The 18,232-nt window shown below is 52.8% G+C and overlaps 2 protein-coding genes across 2 annotated transcripts in view; one reads left to right on the forward strand and one right to left on the reverse strand.

Moving 5' to 3' along the window:
• Nucleotides 1-1,957: 1,957 nt before the first annotated feature.
• Nucleotides 1,958-3,151, forward strand: NKX2-4 (NK2 homeobox 4). Its single transcript, XM_054290506.1, has 2 exons — nt 1,958-2,339; nt 2,472-3,151. Exons 1-2 carry the CDS (start codon nt 1,961-1,963, stop codon nt 3,149-3,151), a joined length of 1,059 nt encoding a protein of 352 aa, XP_054146481.1. The 5' UTR covers nt 1,958-1,960.
• Nucleotides 3,152-5,856: 2,705 nt separating this feature from the next.
• XRN2 (5'-3' exoribonuclease 2) overlaps nt 5,857-18,232 on the reverse strand; it is a 32,154-nt gene continuing 19,778 nt past the window's right edge. Inside the window, exons 27-30 of the mRNA XM_054290454.1 lie at nt 17,684-17,811; nt 13,393-13,453; nt 9,469-9,607; nt 5,857-6,334 (exon numbers count right to left, since the gene is read on the reverse strand). Coding sequence (XP_054146429.1) covers nt 6,272-6,334; nt 9,469-9,607; nt 13,393-13,453; nt 17,684-17,811 — 391 coding nt within the window. The 3' untranslated portion in view covers nt 5,857-6,271. The remainder of the gene's footprint in view (nt 6,335-9,468; nt 9,608-13,392; nt 13,454-17,683; nt 17,812-18,232) is intronic.

Consider the following 18,232-nt stretch of genomic DNA (forward strand, 5'->3'; position numbering starts at 1 on the left):
AAAGAAAAAAGTAAAGAAAAAAGTAAAGAAAAATAAAAAAAAAGAAAAAAGAAAAATAAAGAAAAATAAAGAAAAATAAAGAAAAAGTAAAAAAGTAAAATAAAGTAAAAAAAGGTAAAATAAAGTTTAAAAAAGGCAAAATAAAGTTAAAAAGTAAAATAAAGTAAAAAAGGCAAAATGAAGTTAAAAAAGGTAAAATAAAGTTTAAAAAGGTAAAATTAAATAAAAAAGTAAAATAAAAAACTAAAATAAAAAGTAAAATAAAAGGTTAAAAAGTAAAGTAAAATAAAGTAAAATAAAATAAAATAATAAAATGATCAGCCTTTGGAGGAAGACTCTGATGAAGGCAGAGCTGGGCTCAGACACGGTTCAGCAGTTCACTGGTGACACTGGTGGGCACCGGGGGCTGTGCTGGGGCCCCGACCCCAGGGACAGAGCTGTGTCCCACCCTGGGTTGCCCTGAGGGGCAGCAATGCCCCCACGCGTGGGGCATCCCCTGTGCTGCTCCCACAAGGATGTAAAGAGGCTTTTTCTTTTCTTTTCTTTTTCTTTTTCCTTTTTTTTTTTTTTTTCTTTTTTTGAGCAAGGGAGGAGAAGAGAGGTACAGGGGAAAAAAAGAATGGAGGTGCCAGGAATTCTGCCCGAACGGTGGGAATATTGCAACTGAACAGAGCTGTCGGGATTTGGACGGCAGCGCGTGGAGATTCGGGACCCGTTTAACTCCTGACCCTCGCTGGGGTCTCAGAGTTTCAGCGTGGAGCACAAAGTTTAAAACTCAAACCTGCGCCCGCTCCGATCTTTTATCTTTTATTTTTAACAATCACCGCAGAGCTGCGGGTGCCTTCCCTCCAAAAAGATCAGGAAAAAGATGGGGATTGAGACGGGAACGGTCCAGTCTGGAGAGTGTGGGATATCCCTGGCTGCCCAAAACCCGCAGAGCGGAGTCCGTGCGCGAACAGCGGCATCACCCCGGGAACGGTGCCGCTCCGGAGGGATGCTGCTCACTGAACATCCCCAGTTTTACCAATTTCTGGGCAAGGCGCAGCCCCGCGGCTCCCCGGGCGCGCCCACCGCGCTCGGCTGCGCCCGCCCCGTCGCGGCGGTGCCCGGCCCGGGGATGCGGGCACAGCTCCGGCCGCGGGGTCTGGCTGCGCCCCGGCCTCTGAGCCCGGCAGAGACCCCGCTCAGCCCCGCAGCGGCCCCGACGGGCGCGGGGTGCCAGTGCAGGAGCCCCGCAGCCGCTGCCCGGGGCGGCGGAGCGAGTCCCGCAGCCAGCCCGGTCCCGGCCCGCGGGCTCGGGCTGCTCCAGGAGAGCCTTTCGTTGCGCCAAAACAAACGAGCAAACGAAGAACGACCGAAAAAACCCCCAAAACGCGACCGCAAACGAAGCATCGGCCCTAAAGGGGCCCCGGTGCCGCGGGGGTCCCCGCTGGCCTCGCACCCCGCGGCGGCGGCTCCGAGGGGCCGGGAGCGAGACCGGGATCGGTGCATCCCCGCGGGGAGAGGGGACGGGGCTGCCCGGTGCTGCCCGGTGCTGCCGTCGGGGCCGGGCGGGAGCCGCTCTGCGCCGGGACGCTGTGCCCGGGGGTGGCCGCGCACGGTGGCGAGGGGCGAGGGGGAGCGGGCAGGTACTTACGGGAAAGGGCGGCGGGGCCGGGGCCGCTCGGAGCCGCTCGGGCGCTGCCCCGGCGTGGCCGGGCTTAAGAGCCGTCGGGCGGGCGCAGGACAATGGCCGGGAGGAGGGGGCCGGGGCCGGGGGCCGGCGGGAGGCGGGGAGGGGCCGGGGCCGCCGCCGCCGCTCCGCCCCCCCGCGTCTGGCGTAAACCCGGCGCCGGGCTAAAAGAACCGGCGAGCTACCGGCGCCCGGGGCTGGTGGCCGCCGCCGCGGACGGCTCGGCGGTGCCGGCGGCAGCGCCCGGCCCGGCCCGGCCCGCCCCGTCGCGTCCCGCCCCGCCGCGCCATGTCGCTGAGCCCCAAGCACACGACGCCCTTCTCGGTCACCGACATCCTCAGCCCCATGGAGGAGAGCTACAAGAAGTTCGGCGGCATGGACGGGGCGGGCGGGCTGGGCGCGCCCCTCGGGCCGTACCGCCAGGCCTCCGTGCCCCCCGCCGCCGCCGCCGCCGCCGCCGCCGTGCCGCAGCACGTCCCCGCGGGCGCGGCCGCCTACCACATGCCCCACGGCGTGTCGCAGTTCCCGCACGGCGCCGTCGGGGGCTACTGCAACGGCGGGCTGGGCAACGTGGGCGAGCTGCCCGCCTACCCCGAGGGGATGCGGGGCGGCGCGGCGGCGGGCGGCGGCTGGTACGGGCCCGGCGGGGATCCCCGCTACTCCAGCAGTAAGTGCGGGCGCGGGGGGCGCGGATGAGGAGGAGGATGAGGATGAGGAGGAGGATGAGGGGCGGCCGGGCGCGGGGGCAGCGGAGCCGCGGCCCCGACGGGGCGGGCGCTGAGCAGGCCGTCCCGCTCAGTCTCCAGGTTCATGGGCCCGTCGGCGGGGATGAACGTGGCCGGCATGGGCGGCCTGAGCGGCATCGCCGAGGGCGCCAAGGCCATCGTGCCGCTGCACGCCGCGCCGCGGAGGAAGAGGAGGGTGCTCTTCTCGCAGGCGCAGGTCTACGAGCTGGAGCGGCGCTTCAAGCAGCAGAAGTACCTGTCGGCGCCCGAGCGGGAGCACCTGGCCAGCCTCATCCACCTGACCCCCACGCAGGTGAAGATCTGGTTCCAGAACCACCGCTACAAGATGAAGCGCCAGGCCAAGGACAAGGCGGCCGCGCAGCAGCTGCACCCCGACGGCAGCGGCGGCGGCGGCGGCGGCAGCGGCAGCGGCGGCCTGTGCCAGCAGCAGCCCTCGCCGCGCCGCGTGGCCGTGCCGGTGCTGGTGAAGGACGGCAAACCCTGCCCGCCGCCGGGCAACGCCACGCCGGGCCCCGGGCCCGCCGCCCCCGCGGCCCCCGCCGCCGCCGCCGCCGCGCCCGCCGCGCACCCGCACCCCGGCTCGCTGGGGCAGGCGGCCGACCTGGAGGAGCTGTCGCCCAGCCCGCCGGCGCTGCACGGCCCCGTGGCTCCCCTGGCCCCCCTGGACTCGGCCGGCGTCGACTACAACGGCGGCATGGTCAGCCCCAACCTGCTCTACGGCAGGACGTGGTAATAATAATCGGCGCGTCCCGTGTGTGTCCCCCCGAGTGCCCCGCTCCTCCGGCACCGGACGATCCGCCCTGCCCGGTGCCCGCGGGGATCGGCGACGGCCGCCCCACCTTCAGTCCCCTCCCGGCCTCCCTTCGAGTTTTTTTTAAGTCTCTCCTGTTTTTGGACAAACGGCCCCGACGGCAGCGCCGAGCGCTTGCGTGAGTGTGAATCAGAGTGGATTTGTGTGAGTGTCGGTGTGTCCGTGTCCCGGCCGCCGAGAGCTCCTCCCGACGGGGCGGGGGCGGCCGGGGCAGCGCGGGGCTCCGCTCCGGCCCGGCCCCTCGCCCTGGCGGCAGCGCAGCCCGGGAGCCCCGGCGCATATCGCGATAAACCCTCCGAGGCGCAGCTCATCGCGGCCGAATTAACGCCGTGGGGGTGCCCCGGAACGGTGCCATCCCGTTCTTATCTCTATCCGAGGTAAATTTGGGTGGCAGCTCAGTTGAGGCTGGAGCCGCGGCAGGAGAGCCCCGCAGCGCCGGTGCTCGGATTTAAGGGGAAAACCCCGTTTTTCTCGTTGTTGTTATTAAATACCGCGCAGTCAGCGAATGCCCGTGCGTGGACGGGGCGCGCGCCCCGCGGAGCCGCCTCAAGCCCCCGGCCCTTGGCTCGGAGCCCTGCGGAGGTGACGGAGGGCCCGGGGATCCCCGGGGCTGGACCCCGCTTCCCGCCGGGACCGGACCCCGCAGCAGCCGGGGCCGGGGGATGCGCGGAGCCGGAGCGGGGTTCATCCCCGCGCCACTGGCCGAGGAAATCCCGCACGTCGGGAAACGCTCCTCGGGACTCCTTCCGGCAATTTTTCTTTCTTTTATTTTCTATTTTAATTTTATTTTAAACAATAAAAAGGAAGCCTTGTTCTCACGACTCGGCTGCTTCTTTCTCGGTGTACGGACTGAAGGACAAGCTTAAAATCCCCTTTTTGCTGCCTCCCTGTTGGCTGCTAAGGATTTAATTCTGCATCCCTCCCGCCTCTGCCAGGCTCCCCCATCCTTGGGGGACCCGCTGAACCCCAGCCCCGGGAAGCACCGGGGCTGCTCCACTCCTGGCTGTGCCATGAAAGAACGATTCTGATATGGAAAATCGGGATTTTGGCCTCTGCAAGACCACAGACCCAGTCCCGGACCTGTCCCCAAGCCTTATGTGGGAGCCTGGAGGGGAAGGGAATCTCCACCGTTCTTCTGGAAAGAGATCCCTTTCCTCGCTGGCTCCCTCCCCTTTCCATGATGGAGAATTTCTCCCTGCTGGGTCCCACGGGAAACGGCCCAGAGTGACTCCAAATTAGATGTGTATTTGTACTTAAATTCTGGGGTGGGACTGAGCCCAGCCTGGTAAGTGGCTTCCCCCTCAAACTCTGTTAAATCCAAGGGGATATATCGGGCTCAGCTCCAGCCTGGGGAAAAACCCCAAATGTTACCTGTGAGCAAAGCAGCCTGAGGAGCTGCACAGGGATGCTGTCCCAGGGTGACCCCCAGGCTCCCCAGCAGCTGGGGGCACGGGGAACTGCAGCAGAGCCCCAGGAAGGCGGTGCTGCCCAGCCAGGTCCTGCATCCCAGAGGAGGAAAGGAAGCCCCAGGCCAGCACGCTGCTCCAAGCAGAGCTCCAAGTGGGCAGCGCAGCTCCCAGGGCCCAGGCTGGCTCCACTCACACTGCAAGGGGTGAAGGATTGGGCAAACTGAAGCCTGCAGGGATCAGCCTTTCCCACAGCAGCTCCCTAAATGTTTACCCAGACTTTTTGTGCCCCAGAAAATGAGAGCAAGGGACAAAGCCACCAGCACGCGGGTCCATCCACCTTTGGAATGTAGGCAACCCACCCCACTCCTTCCTCCAGCCCATTCCCAAGAAAACTCACCCTCAGAGCTGGTTTTGTCCTGCTGGAAAAGCAAAATGGTTCTTTTTGAGCACCCCACTCTTTTCCCAGCCATGGGAGAAGGCCCTGGGGAGGGCTGGTGGCTCCCAGCCCCGGGAATGCTGCATCACAATGAGGGATTCTGCCCCACCTTCCATCACTTGAAAATAATGAATCCAGGTTGATTTCTTCCTTCCAAGTTAAACGGGGCTGTCAGGGCATTCTCCCCCCAGTTGCTGGTGATTAACACCTGGATGTTTGGAAAGAAGGGAGCACCAAGGAGTCAGGGCCAGAGCGGGGCTGGGAACTTTGCTGATTTACACAATACCTGGATTTAATGGAAAAATCCAAAGGGAAAGCTGAACTGGATACTCTCCTCATTTCAATATTTTTTTCTTATTAAACAAAGATTTTAAATGCTAGAAGTTGGGTAAAATTATTTTCCAATAAATCAACAGGAACGTGTGCACGCAGGTAAAAGATACAAACACGCTCTGGAGGGGGCTGGAAATTAACCACACGCCACTGCTCAGAATTTCAAAAGCCACTTTATAAAGCAAATAAAAATATTTACTGATTTGGTACACTCACACAGAAAATCCCTAGAAAGAGTGCTAAAAACGAATGGAATTCCTGCCCTTCGCAGCCGTTTTAAATTAGGTATCAAACAGACAAACCCACGGCCCCTGCCTGGTTATGCCATGACAAAACCCACGCCAGAAACGGGCACACATCCAAAAAAAGTTGAAATGTTTTACTCCAGAGTCCGAGAAACCGAAGGAAGCACCTGCCAAGGAGCAGCGAGGGCTGAGGGCTGTGTCTCTCTCTCAGTGCCGCCGGCTGCCTGCTGGGTCTGCCCCCAGAGTCCATAAAATCCCATTTCTGGGCATTCTTTCCAACCCCTTGTCTGTTTTCAGGCTCTTGTGTGTGGAGTAGAGGATGTTTGGAGTTCAGAGGGGCAGGCAGCGCCCAGCACAGCTTGGATTTGTAAGGAGGACAACGCAGCACTCCCACCTCGTCCGACGGCAATCCGCTCTTCCCAGTCCCTCCCAAAAAATCATCATCAGGTCCGTAAGAAATGTGCACATTTAAAACAGGCATCCGTTTAAAAACTACAGGGCTGGTGCTTAACAATTTCATTTTTTTTTTTTTCCCCCTCACCCCACAAATAATAAAAAGAACAAAAGCAAAAAGCCCGGACGTTTTCCATGTTTAAAAAATAAAACCAGGAGGCAGGAGCTAATTCCAGCTGTACCTTCCTGCGGGATGCGGGAGCGGGTAGGGCCTCCCGGGGCCGTACGCCTGCAAACAAACAAACAAAAGCAAGCATTTATTTTTGGGATTAGCAGCACGAGTAAACAAGTGGGGTGAGCTCCAGGCGCCATAGGGAACGGGGACAAAACATCCTCTGCTCAGAGAGGTGCCAGGGGCAGGGCTGAGCATCCCTCATCCGGCTGTGGAGTCTCCAAAAACACGAGCTGGGAATGGATCGCTGCGCTGCACAGGCTTTGGAATCCTAAATAAATCCACCCCCAGCTAGCACAGTGGGTAAGGGACTTCCCACTTGTGACACCTCTGCTGCAAAAGGAGAAATGTTGGAGCCAGGGATGTGGGGCAGCTCACACTCAGCATTTTTACACTAAAGTATTTTAAGGAAAAACGAAAGCTGTATTTGTTGCAGAAGAGGTGTTTTCCAGCACTTGTTCGCTTTAATAAGAGGTCTAAGAGATCCAAATCCCACTTTGGAAATGACTCCAAATTAGATGAATATTTGTACTTAAATTCAAGCATTTGGTACATCAAGTATCCAGGAGAAAAATCCGTTTGAAAATTTCACAGAGCGCCCCTGAAAAATTTTAAATTTTTTCCAAACCCGGTACATTGCAGAGACCAGCAAGCTAATCAAAGGTGATGCACCAACACCAGCTACAGCCTTGGTTTGCTCTTTACTCAGGGATTTTGGGTGTGGAGGGAAAAAGGGGCTTCCTGCCTTTAAAAGAGAAATCTCTCTCCATCACAGCCCACGGCGGCTGGGATAGCCACGGAAACCATGGAGCTGCGAGCAGACCTGCCAGGGAGGTTCCTGCAGCCTTGCCCGTGCAGGGAAGGTTGGTTTCCAGGCTTGATGAACTCAATTCAAAAAAACAAACAAGTTGGCTACATCCCTTAAAAAACCCTCCCAAACCATCAGCAGGGAAGGACAAAGCGGAGGCCTGGGAGTGCTGCAGCAGCCGCGGATGCGGTGGATGCTCCGTTGTGTGCTGCTCCAGGCTGGAATAAAACTGCCCAACACCTGCACCACCCCAGCAAGCTCATTCTTTGCTTCTCTGGGAGAGCTGGAAGGCAGCAAAGCCCCACTCCCAGGGAGCCCCCCAGATCCATGGCAGCTGCATTAATTTTGTAAGCACTCTGCGGCAGCGCGTTTATTAACCTCTTCAGACCATGTTCTGTACGCTGTAAAAAAAGAATTCAGAGGTGAAAGGGCCCAAAGATAATTATTTATGCTGCTACGTGTCACCACTTCCACTTGAATCCCTTTTCAAGGCTTTAAAGCTTTGAAATTTTCAGGCAGCAAGGCCGGATTCAATGATTAGGCTGGCACCCTAAACCCTTTCAGGTACTTTCTCATTTCACTCCAGCCTCGAAGAAATAATGACATCTGAAAGTTCATTTAAAAATAACAAGAACAGAAAAAAAGCAAAAAAAAAAAAAAAAAGGAAAATTAAAAGCAGATAAACAGTTGCAGCACAACTGCAAAGGGAATTTTTAAAGGAAGCAAATTCACTGGAGCTAAAAGATTTGTGCTTCATTATGAACTCATCATGTATGTGAATAAAAATAAAAAAAAGGGTTGTCACTGCTGGGTTAAATGTTTCCTGCACCCACAGGTGGGTCCATGCCAGCACCAGGGGAATTCTGTTCTGGGCAAGACCACATCTTTACCCAGGCTGTGGAGGTTCACAGGGCTCCAAAGTGGGAATTAACAGGGATACCCTCCCTGGGCCCCCACAGCAAACCCTGCTGGGAAACCATTCCTGCTCCCCCTCACAATTCCAGCTGTTGGGCACCACAATTTAAGGCTGGGAATGAAGTGCTCCAAGCACAGATTCCTTTATAGGGGCATCCTGCCTGGGATGAAGGGCAGAGCAGAGTGTGTGCCATGGCAGACAGACTTTTCCAGGAGTCCATTTCCCAGACTAATTAAACCCTGCCCAGACTCCAGCAGCACAAAGATCCTCCCCCAATTTTCCCCCGGGAGCACAGCAGCCCCTGCTATGGATTAGTGCAATCAGGGATTTATTCCTCTGCCTCTGGGGTTTTGGGTAAACCTGTGTGGCACAAAACGAAAGATTTCTGAAATCTGATCTTAACCAAATTTAAAATATATTTTAGAGCTCCACAGGTTGGGTCAAGGTTAAGGTCCCATTATTTCCCTGTGATTATGATCCATGTTGGTGATTTCTGCCTCCAGTCACAACCAGTGCTGGCAGGGTTTGTACTGGTGATGAGCTGTGCAACACACATCTGGGTACTGGGCAGGTGAGCAGGCTGGGAGGAAGAAAATTAACTTGACTTGTCCTGAGCTGAATCAGGCTCCAGCAGAAGGCACATTTCCAACAGTTTGTGCCTTAATTTCCACAAAAAGGACAGGGCAGTGGGGCTGTCACCTCCTCCTCCTCCCTGGAGGTCACTAACCTTCCCACAGTCCTGACTTCCACAAACAGCAGTAGAACTAGGAGTTCAATCTAGACATCCAAAATTTATTTAAAATGAGTGTTTAGCAGTGTAAACACCCAGAGTTCTGGTACAATGGCATATGCAGATTATGTTTTACTGGGATCACACCCCAAAAAAAAAATTCCCTAAGCACAGTCACCTGCTACTTTCAAGCAGCATTTTCACTCTGTGGCATTTTCATGAACTGCTGACCAAGTAACTTGCAATTTTGGATGAAGTTGTCCCCTCACAATTGCTTGTTTCCTTTTAACTGCAGAGAGCTATTTCCACATGTTTATTCCTCTGGGCTAGGAGAATCCAACATTTGCATTAAGCAGCTTTTCAGCTCAGAGAAAGCCAATAAGAAATTCAGAGCAGAAATTCAGGGAGGTGTAAGAATCTACATTTTAAACACGCTGGGGAGAACCCAAAAGGTCCAGTGGGCAGATTTCCTTGTGGAAGAGGAAGGCTGGTGGGAATGCTTGCCTCAGGCAGCAGGAGGACAGTGACCATGTCACTGGTGGTGCATTCCCAGCAGGGCCCTTGTGCCAGGGGTGCAGCCAGGCAGTCACCCAGCTGTGTGTGGTGACACAGTGACACTAAACCAGCTCAGCAATGCCTGCCCATGCCACACTCCCTCTGCACAGCCCCAGGAGGAGGAAGCTGTGGCTGGGAGGGGAGCACAGCGCACCACACCATGTGGGGCCCCTCTTTCCTACCTGTCTGCCCCTGTCCATGCGGTCCTCGGGTCTCTGGGGGTATCCCATGGGCCCCATGCCCTGGTACTGGGCTGGCTGGAACTGGTTTGGGGACTGCATCACGCGGTTCCAGGCGAGCAGAGGAGCAGCTCCGGCGGTTCTGCGCAAGGAGAGAACGCTGCAGTGGGAACGGGGCTCCTGCACAGCCTCCCACAGCACAGACCCACTCCTGGCTTTGTCTCTGAGCTCAGCACGGACAGCCCAGTGCTAGTGAGAAACCAGGAGCGGGGAATATCTCCCCAAATCCTCCCTAAAGGCCGCTCTGCCGACCTCTTCCTTCGGCACAGGCACGAGCGGCAAACTCGGCCGCACGCAGCGGATTTTTCCAATTCCCTGGAAGGCTTCCGTGCACCTCTTACTGCAGGGGCAGATTTGCTGATCCCAAAGGCTCCCCAGCACACCCCAGGAGTAAACATGTGCCACACGGGAGCCAGGGGCTTTCTTTGAACGCCCAGACTCTTTCTGGGAGCCCATTCTTCCCAGTTAATTGCAGGTTGCAAATGAATTCTTACGGCGAGCGTTCGGAATCTAGGGTAGGGGCCTTGGCTGCTTTTTCCCATCCATTATTCTGCTCAATATGTCAGGAGGTCTGATCGGGAAGAAACCTTTTCAAGTTCTATTGATGCCGTTTTCAATTGACCACGGTGACCTAGCAACATAAGCACTAATTGGCACGGGCTGACTGACATTTGGTGTACAGTTTATATGGGAACGCAGATCCCACATCCATTATGGCCCGGTTTGCCATCCCGGATTACCCACAGCAAGAAATGTTTTCATTTCCTTCAAGTACCCATTCTGACATGATAATTAGAAAGCAACAGGTAGAACACGTCCAATATTGTTTGATTCAAAATATTTAGGGGAAATGCTACGGCCGTGATCCGGTTGTTACAGCTGAGCACGGCTGAGGGACAATTCCTTAAAGGATTCAGAGCAGGTGGGTCCTGCAGGACAATATGATGTTGTGAGGGAAAAACATGGAGAGTGGAGACAGTTAATCCTTCCTGACCCCTGCTGAAGAGGGACTTGGCTGAGCAGAGCAGGGCCAGCAGAGAGCAGAGGCTCTGCATCCCAGGTTTGGGATCAGAACAGAGGCTCTGCATCCCAGGTTTGGGATCAGAACAGAGGCTCTGCATCCCAGGTTTGGGATGGGGGCACCAGAGGCTCTGCATGCCAGGTTTACCTGCTGCCCTACACATCATCCCTCAGAAGGAGCCATGCTGTAGTAAAAGCCAAGAGCACTTTACATTTGTGGGGACTAAACTCTCAAAATCAATGTTCTAAGTTCATTCTTTGTTCATACTTGGTTCTCGTGATTTAGTATTTTGAGTACTAAGTTTTTCCCCTCATGATTCCTAGAAAGCAGCAGACTCTCCTGGAAAAATGCACTGCTCAGCCATAAGGAAAGCTGCAGAGAATTTCCTATACAGCCCCAGCTCTGGGGCTTTCATTAACAATCATTCAGCCTCTACAACAAACGCTGGTGATAAATATGACTGAGGCTCACAGGCCAGCTCCTGCTCCATGCCTGGAATGGGGAAGTTTGACACAAATTTCTTTGGAATTAATTTTTATTTGGCAGAGAGTTTAAACTTTTTAAGTGCTATTTAGCGAAAAGTTGAGATACTTAACAAATTAAACAGCACTAACATCACTGCTTTGTTGGGCACTGGTTGGTGATCTAAATCACCTGAGGGTGGAGATCTGTACACAGCAAAGCTGTAACCAAAAAAAGAACTAACCAAAAAAAGAGAACGGTGCCACTTGGAGCACCCCAGGAGCTCACACAGGCACTATCCAGAGTTAAACCAACTCAAACATTCAGCCAGGTCAGATAAATTCAGGAGAGTTTATAAAGGAAAAGATTCCTGTCTTCACACCCCAGCCACTTTGGAAATTATTTCTATGAATAGGTTAAGCAAAAAAGATCTGTTCAACCAGATGACACATTTCCATCAGCAAATCTCTCTCTATAAACTCTGGACTGGCTCAAGAGCATGGAAAGGACCTCTGCAGTGCCCAGGAATGTCAGGACAGGAGAGAGAGACCCCAAAATTCAGTTTCCCTGCTGCACACCAAGGTGCACCACTAGGTTTAAAAGCAAGAAACCCTGCACAGGAGACAGGAATAGCAGGATTATGGAGAAGCAGCTTTACACTCCTGGTTTTTCCCCCCAGGTCTGGGAAGGAAGAGCCAGTTTAGCCCCTGCTGCATTGCATATTTCATCCCTGAAATAGCAGGGACAGGGCTCCTTGCTTATCCCTTACTCAGAGTGGTGAATCCAGGCTATCCCAGCCTCCTGCCCACCCACTCCATCCCACAGGCCTCTCTCCCAGTTCCTTCTCTCCCTGAGCAGAAATCCCTGACTCCTCTCCCCCATGGCACCTATTGCTCCTGGAGAGCCGCAGGAACAAGAGGGGCAGGAGTTTGGGGAACCAGCAGCTCCCAGGGAAAAACCAGGAAACTCCAAATGCCTTCAACAGGTTCAGATGCTTTTTCCTGAACCAAGTGTCTGTGTGTTTAACCTTCTGCTTAAGTCTCTGTGCAGCAACTCAACACCAGCTCTAAGCACGTTTGATCTGCTCCCCAAATCCAAAATCTTCCAAGAACACGGCAAAACTACTTATCCTCAGGGCTGGCAGAGCTTTTCATAAACCCTGCACAGTGTAACAAAGGGAAGGCAGTGAAAAGTGACAGACCTGCAGCAGTCCTTCACAAATCAAAGTATATAAATTGGATTTAATTAAGGGGTGGGAGTGGCAACTCCCATGGCCCAAGCAGTATTAAAGTTTGCATTATGAATGAATCTTGCCTTACAATATTCCACACAGATGAGGCACAGGACAAGGGAGCCAGGCTTACTTCAGTGGGGATCAAAATGGTTGCCATGGAAAGTGGCTGTGGAGAGCTCAATAAATTCCCCCAAAGCCCATATTTTCAATGGTGAAACATTTGCAAATAAACCCAGGGGAAAAAAAAGCTGGGTGTTGGAGCAGAAACTTCTCTCCCTCCTCCATAAACATAAATAAATGTCATTATTCATAGCTGACACAGGTAGCCTGGGCTTATTGAGCCCACCCCACCGGAGGACACACAAGCCATCAATGAGGGGATGCATGTAAAACATCCCTGATTATCAAACCATGTCACATTCCTTCTATTCGATGGCACTTATTGGGCTGCAGATTCCATAATCCTTCCCTGAGTCCCTTCTGCATTTAATTCAGTTCAGCCTTAAGTAGTTAAAGAAACTGTTTTCAGTGGCAACTAATAACTACTGACCTACAGTGACACTGCCCTACAATGGGCTTGTCAGGCCTGAAAAACTTGTACCAAAGAAGCTGATTAGGACTTCAAGAGGTTTGTAGCAAGAATCAATGGCTGGTCTGTGCTAATGCTGTGGCTGTGGCACAGGAATGATAAAAGTAGAACACCATTAGTTATGCCTCATTAAGCTCCACAGCCCTCCTAAAAAGAAATTTGTTTAGCCTGTCCAAAATCTAATGCAGTTTTAAGCTCTCTGTGTTCAATTTCATAGTATCTCAAAAGCTTCAATAAGATAAAGGCCAAAGAACCAAGAACGGTACCAAAGCACCAACAGTAAAGTTAATTTTGAAGCCTGAGTTTTAATGGAAAGTGTTTTTCCCTCCTTTTTTTTAATACAAAGTACTCGAGCCTTTTAAAGGATGAACACCACGTAGTGGGCTCTCAAAACATCAATAAATCATGGACATTAATTAACTCAAAAAACCTGCTGCACAGCATCATTTCCACGATTTTAAACCACAATACTGCAAACAGAGAAGGGAAAACCAAACACAGGGAAGGCTGGCAGAGCCCAGTCCGCCCTCCTGGGCACGTTTCACATCCCTCCTGCCTTACCTTTGTGGTGTCTGCTGGAACAAGGGTGTGGGACCTCTCCAGGACTCCTGGGGCCGAAGATCTGGAGGGCAAAACGAGATGGGAAAATAAGAGAGAGCAAGAACAACTCAGGAGCTGAGCTCACTCCTCTGTGTGCCCCAGAGATGCTTTTGAGAAGCCAGACAGCAAAGCTCAGGCTGGATGTGCCACAAACACACTCCAAGTCATGGCTTCCTGCTGCTGCTGGCTTGGACAGAGTCCTGCTGTCAACAGAGAAAAAGCAACTTTTTTGGCTCTAGCACATCCAACAAGGTTCATAACAGAGAATTATGAATTTTAATTGCCAGCTCTGGCGTTGGTTAGTGCTCAGATGCTTCGCAGGTGTCTCCTCTTGAATTTTTGAGGATGCAAAACCTCATCTGTCACCCTAACAACTCCGTTTAATATTCATATATCTCACCAGTACATTCATTACTATATAAAAAATACAGGCACTCAAATACATACCCAACACTGTGTTACCACAACACACCATGTTTGTGACCAATAAAGTCAAAATATGGACCAGTTTTCCTCTGACTGGGCTAAGTTATTCCATAAAGGCAACTAAAACAATGGCCAGAGCATGGAATAAAGTGGATTATTCTGTTTTATTAATGTTTAGGTAAATATAGTTATATATAGGATGTAAAGGGTAAAGCATTCATTAAAACAAAATATAATTACATCATCACTAAAGATACTAAAGGTACATTTAAAAGTTACCGCGGGCAGTGATAATACACTAATAAAAACCTATTAATGATGTCCCAGATAATGGAATCAGACTGAATTAAGCCTTTTTGGGTAAAACCTTGGCCAGAGCCCCAGCGCTGGCGTGCAGGAGACCACCCACTCACCCATTGTGCAGGGCTGGTTTGGGTGGCACAAACAAAGGCCAGGCAGGAGCAACGCTGCCTTAACAGGGCCCGCAATTAAACGCTTGTTGTCCTTCTAAATAACCTGGTCAGCAAACAGGATAAAAGCAGCAGCTCCTCAAAAGCACCCAGGCAGCCCCCAGCACTCGGGGCCAGCGTCAATCAAAAGCTCCAGTTTCACTGACACCTTTGATGGCTTTCAATGGCCTTCAAGTGTGACCTAATTCCAACAGCTGGTTCCAGCAGCTGGATAATGGCCGGCACACGGACACCCTGCCGTGCTGCCAGGGGCCAGGACATGGAAGCCTGGCCTCCCCTGCAAAGGGGAAGGGGGAAACATTAAATAAATAAGTCTGTGCCTCTCTCCGGCTGGATTGTCTGTCCCAGCCCCAGCGAACAGAACACCAAATAAATTCCCAGCCCCAGCAGCTCTGCTCTTCCCAGGAGCCCGCTGGGCAAAGCCAATCCAGCCCATAATTCTTCATTTATCCCCCATGCAGGGTTATTTATTCAGCTTTACACCTATACACACAACTACATCAACCAGAGCCTGGTTTTACATCCCCAAACACACACACACAGAGCTACCAACTGATGCTCCTCAGCTCCTCTTTTCCAGCCAATTTCCAGCCTGAAGCTGACCAGGTCTGAGGGTAGGGAAGTGGCATTTCCCTGCTGATCAGCCTGGGAATCTCAAGGGCTTTTCCAGGCCTGAACAGGCTGCACCCATACAAAGCCATGTTTATTTTGGAATACAAGGGGAGGGCAATGGAATCCACAACGCTGCTTTAGGGGAAAATGAGCAGGTTTTCAACTGGAGCTTAAAATATTTTTAAAAGTTTTGGACAGCTGCTGAGTGGCACAACTTTCAATCAAAAATATCCTAAAATGACTCTCTGTTTCTGATAATTTTCAAGTTCACAGACAGCAGCAGCACAGAAACACAGGCAACATCTTGTTTGCAGACCCTTCCTCTGCATGTGAGCAAGGACCCAGGTCTCCTGCTGTAACCACACCTTTCTGCAGCTCAGTTTAAGCAAGACTTCAATGAAATCATCATCAAAACACTTAAAGCCCCCCTACTCATTTGTATGGCTGACAGAACAACCTTGGAGGGAGAGAGTCTGGAGCAGTGAATTGCACTTCAGAAAGGTACAAAACAGAAGAAGCAATGACAATTAATATTTTCTTTAGCCTGCAAAACTTAGGCATTTCCCAGAGCTATAAGGCCAAAGAAACTGCCTTGTCTAGCAGCTCCTCAAGTAACAATTTATCTAATCAGGGTGGCAATCAAAGAGAAGATTTTGTGTTTACTGATTGCACTAATCAAAATCACTTTTCCAAGGCAGCTAATTGACAAGTTTACTGCCTGCCACGCGAGTCATAAATCAGATGTCCTGCTCTGCAGGAGCCAAACCTGCCATTCCCAGAGCGCTGCCACCCTGCACTTGACTCCCCAAGTTATCAGCACAGACAATTATTCATCAGCTGAAAATTGGCACATCCAAGGCAAATCAGGGAGCACTGGTGAGGAACACCCCCAGCCCTGAGGCTCTTGAAGAGGAGCTGGCTCCTGGCTTGACCGCATCGCTCTTCTGGAGGCTGATTTTACTGCAGCATGTGTGTGAAAACACCACACACCAAGGGGAAAGTTGCTCTGCATCAGTCCCACTGAATGTGGGGGTTTTGACCTCGTCAGCTGTGGTTTTTCAGGGATGTGTGGGCTGTGGGTGCTTCCCAGCACAACTGCAGTTCTCTCACAACAGTACAGCTGATGAACACAACTTGCACACTGGGGAGAATCTTGTGTCATCCAAGAGGCCTTCCCATTTCTCCTGATTTGATTTTCCAGCTGAAGGTACCAGTGCTTTGATGAAGACATTGGGGACTGAAGAGGTGACTGCAAAAGGGAAGAAGATGCTGTGCTCCAGACCTAGGAGCACCTCTGGGGACTCCAGGCAGAACATTGCTGGGGGGAATTGGCCCAAGTGCTCATGAATTCCCAACCACACTGTGCAGGCAGACTGCTCCCACTCAGCAAGAGCCTCAGCACAGTGGGGCTTGGGGAGCTGCTGACACTCCTCATCTTCACAGGTCTGCTCAGCACCAGACCCACACAATCCGTAATCCAGGATGTGTTATGATCTTTGGGCAGGTGAGCATCCAAAAGGCTGATCCCAGCAGAAATCCAGGGCTATGCCACCTGGAGGTGTTCTTCTAACAAGGGTTTAAGCAAGTTTGACTCTACCTGGTAGTAGAGGAGCTGAGGCACACGTGGTACACTTGGCATTGACAGAACCGGGTGGGCCAGGCTGGGGCCTGACCCTGCAGCCAGGCAAGCAGAATGGGTTTTGGGAATGGTTCTAGGGAGCAACACAGCCCTCAGGCTGTTTGATCCGTCCTCCTGATGGACATGAGGTGTCCTCAGGCCCCAAATAACGAGGCACTGAAAGAAACAATCTCCAAACTCTAAGTCAAGCGCTGCCATAATCTGTTGCAAAGACCTGACGCCGCAGTCAGTGCAAATGAGAAGTTAATTAGAGTTTAAGCCTAATCTGCAAGGACAGCCTTAGCAGAAGAGGAGGAACACCTCCCAGTGAAGTGTCAGAGGACACATTTGCAGCGTGCAGCTCTGTGGTGTCCCATGAAAGCAGAGTGCCAAGAAGTAGCTCCAGAGAGCGTGGCTGGTGCACAACCCTGTGTGGTGAAGGAGCCTCCATGAGGCAGCTCCACCTGGATCCTGTCCCTGCTGCTCCACACAACAGCAGCACAACAACCTCTGCCTCATGGAAAAAGCAGCACAGGGAAGAGGGAAGAAAAGCCCAACCAATTGCTCTGTGGTTTGCCAGGCACACCTGCAGAACAGCGACTGGGGATGGCTGTGGCGCTCTGAGCGGGAGGGAGGCCCACATCAAAGAAAGCCACCAGACAGTTTTCCAAGGCCAACAGATGGACTGGGATTTCTCCTCTAGCAGTGGCTCCAAGCCTCCTCAGTTTGAACCACTCTATGGCACTGGGGGGTATTTGCCTGCAGAGTGGTGCCTGTTCAGCACAAGGGGCTTGGGTGCCACGAAAACGAGAGCTTGGGAGTGACTCATTGGCAGGACCAGGTCCAGGGACGTGGGACAGACAGAGCACATTGAAGCATTTCCCACAACACATCAGGATTCAGCAGGAACAGCAGCACAGGGACTGCTGGGCTCCCAAAAACCTCCCCAAAACCACATAAACATTCTCTTTTGGGAGATGCATTTGGATGCCTGTCTGCTAGTTCTGCATTCCCCACATTCTTCATACCAGATCATATTTAAGGACAGATAAATAAGTGAAATAGATGAAGAGAGATGATGTTCAGACCAACCCAGCTGTGAGAAGCAGGAAGCAGAGGCACTTACTTGACAGCAGTTTGGGGATCTGCTGCTGGCTGCCCATGAGGGGCCTGGCGTAGGGGCTGCCGTAGGCTCCGAGCGGCACGGCGTTGGGGTACATCCCTGGCATGCCCCTGTCCCTTGGCATTGTGTGCCTGTCATGGGGAGAAATGGCAAGGCAGCAGGTCAGGATGCTGTGCTGGGCTCCATCTCCCAGCACAGCTGCCTCCCAGCCCATCCCAAGCCCCCTCTCTTTCCTCTGGGCCAGGGATGCACTGGTGGATCGCGGCCCAGGCACATCCCGACACACACACGGGCCTGAGGAGCTGCTGCCAGGGAAATGCTGAGGCCTCCAATGGCACAGCTGTGCTTTTCATTGTGCCTGTGACATGCAGAAGGGTTCTCAAGTGCAGCCCCAGGACAGCTCTGCTTTTCCTTCCTAAAGGGAGTGCTTTTTCTTCTTGCAGCTCCCCCAGAGCCGTAAGATGAAGAAGGTATTATCTCTTCCTAAGGACACACTCCAGAGTCCAACTTTATTTGCCAGTCTCCTTTAAAACATTCTCTTCTCTGGCTCTG

Source organism: Melozone crissalis, unplaced genomic scaffold (genome assembly GCF_028551555.1).
Source record: "Melozone crissalis strain CALT ecotype California unplaced genomic scaffold, PUWL_Pcris_2 ptg000081l_1, whole genome shotgun sequence".
NCBI classification, from domain to species: domain Eukaryota; kingdom Metazoa; phylum Chordata; class Aves; order Passeriformes; family Passerellidae; genus Melozone; species Melozone crissalis.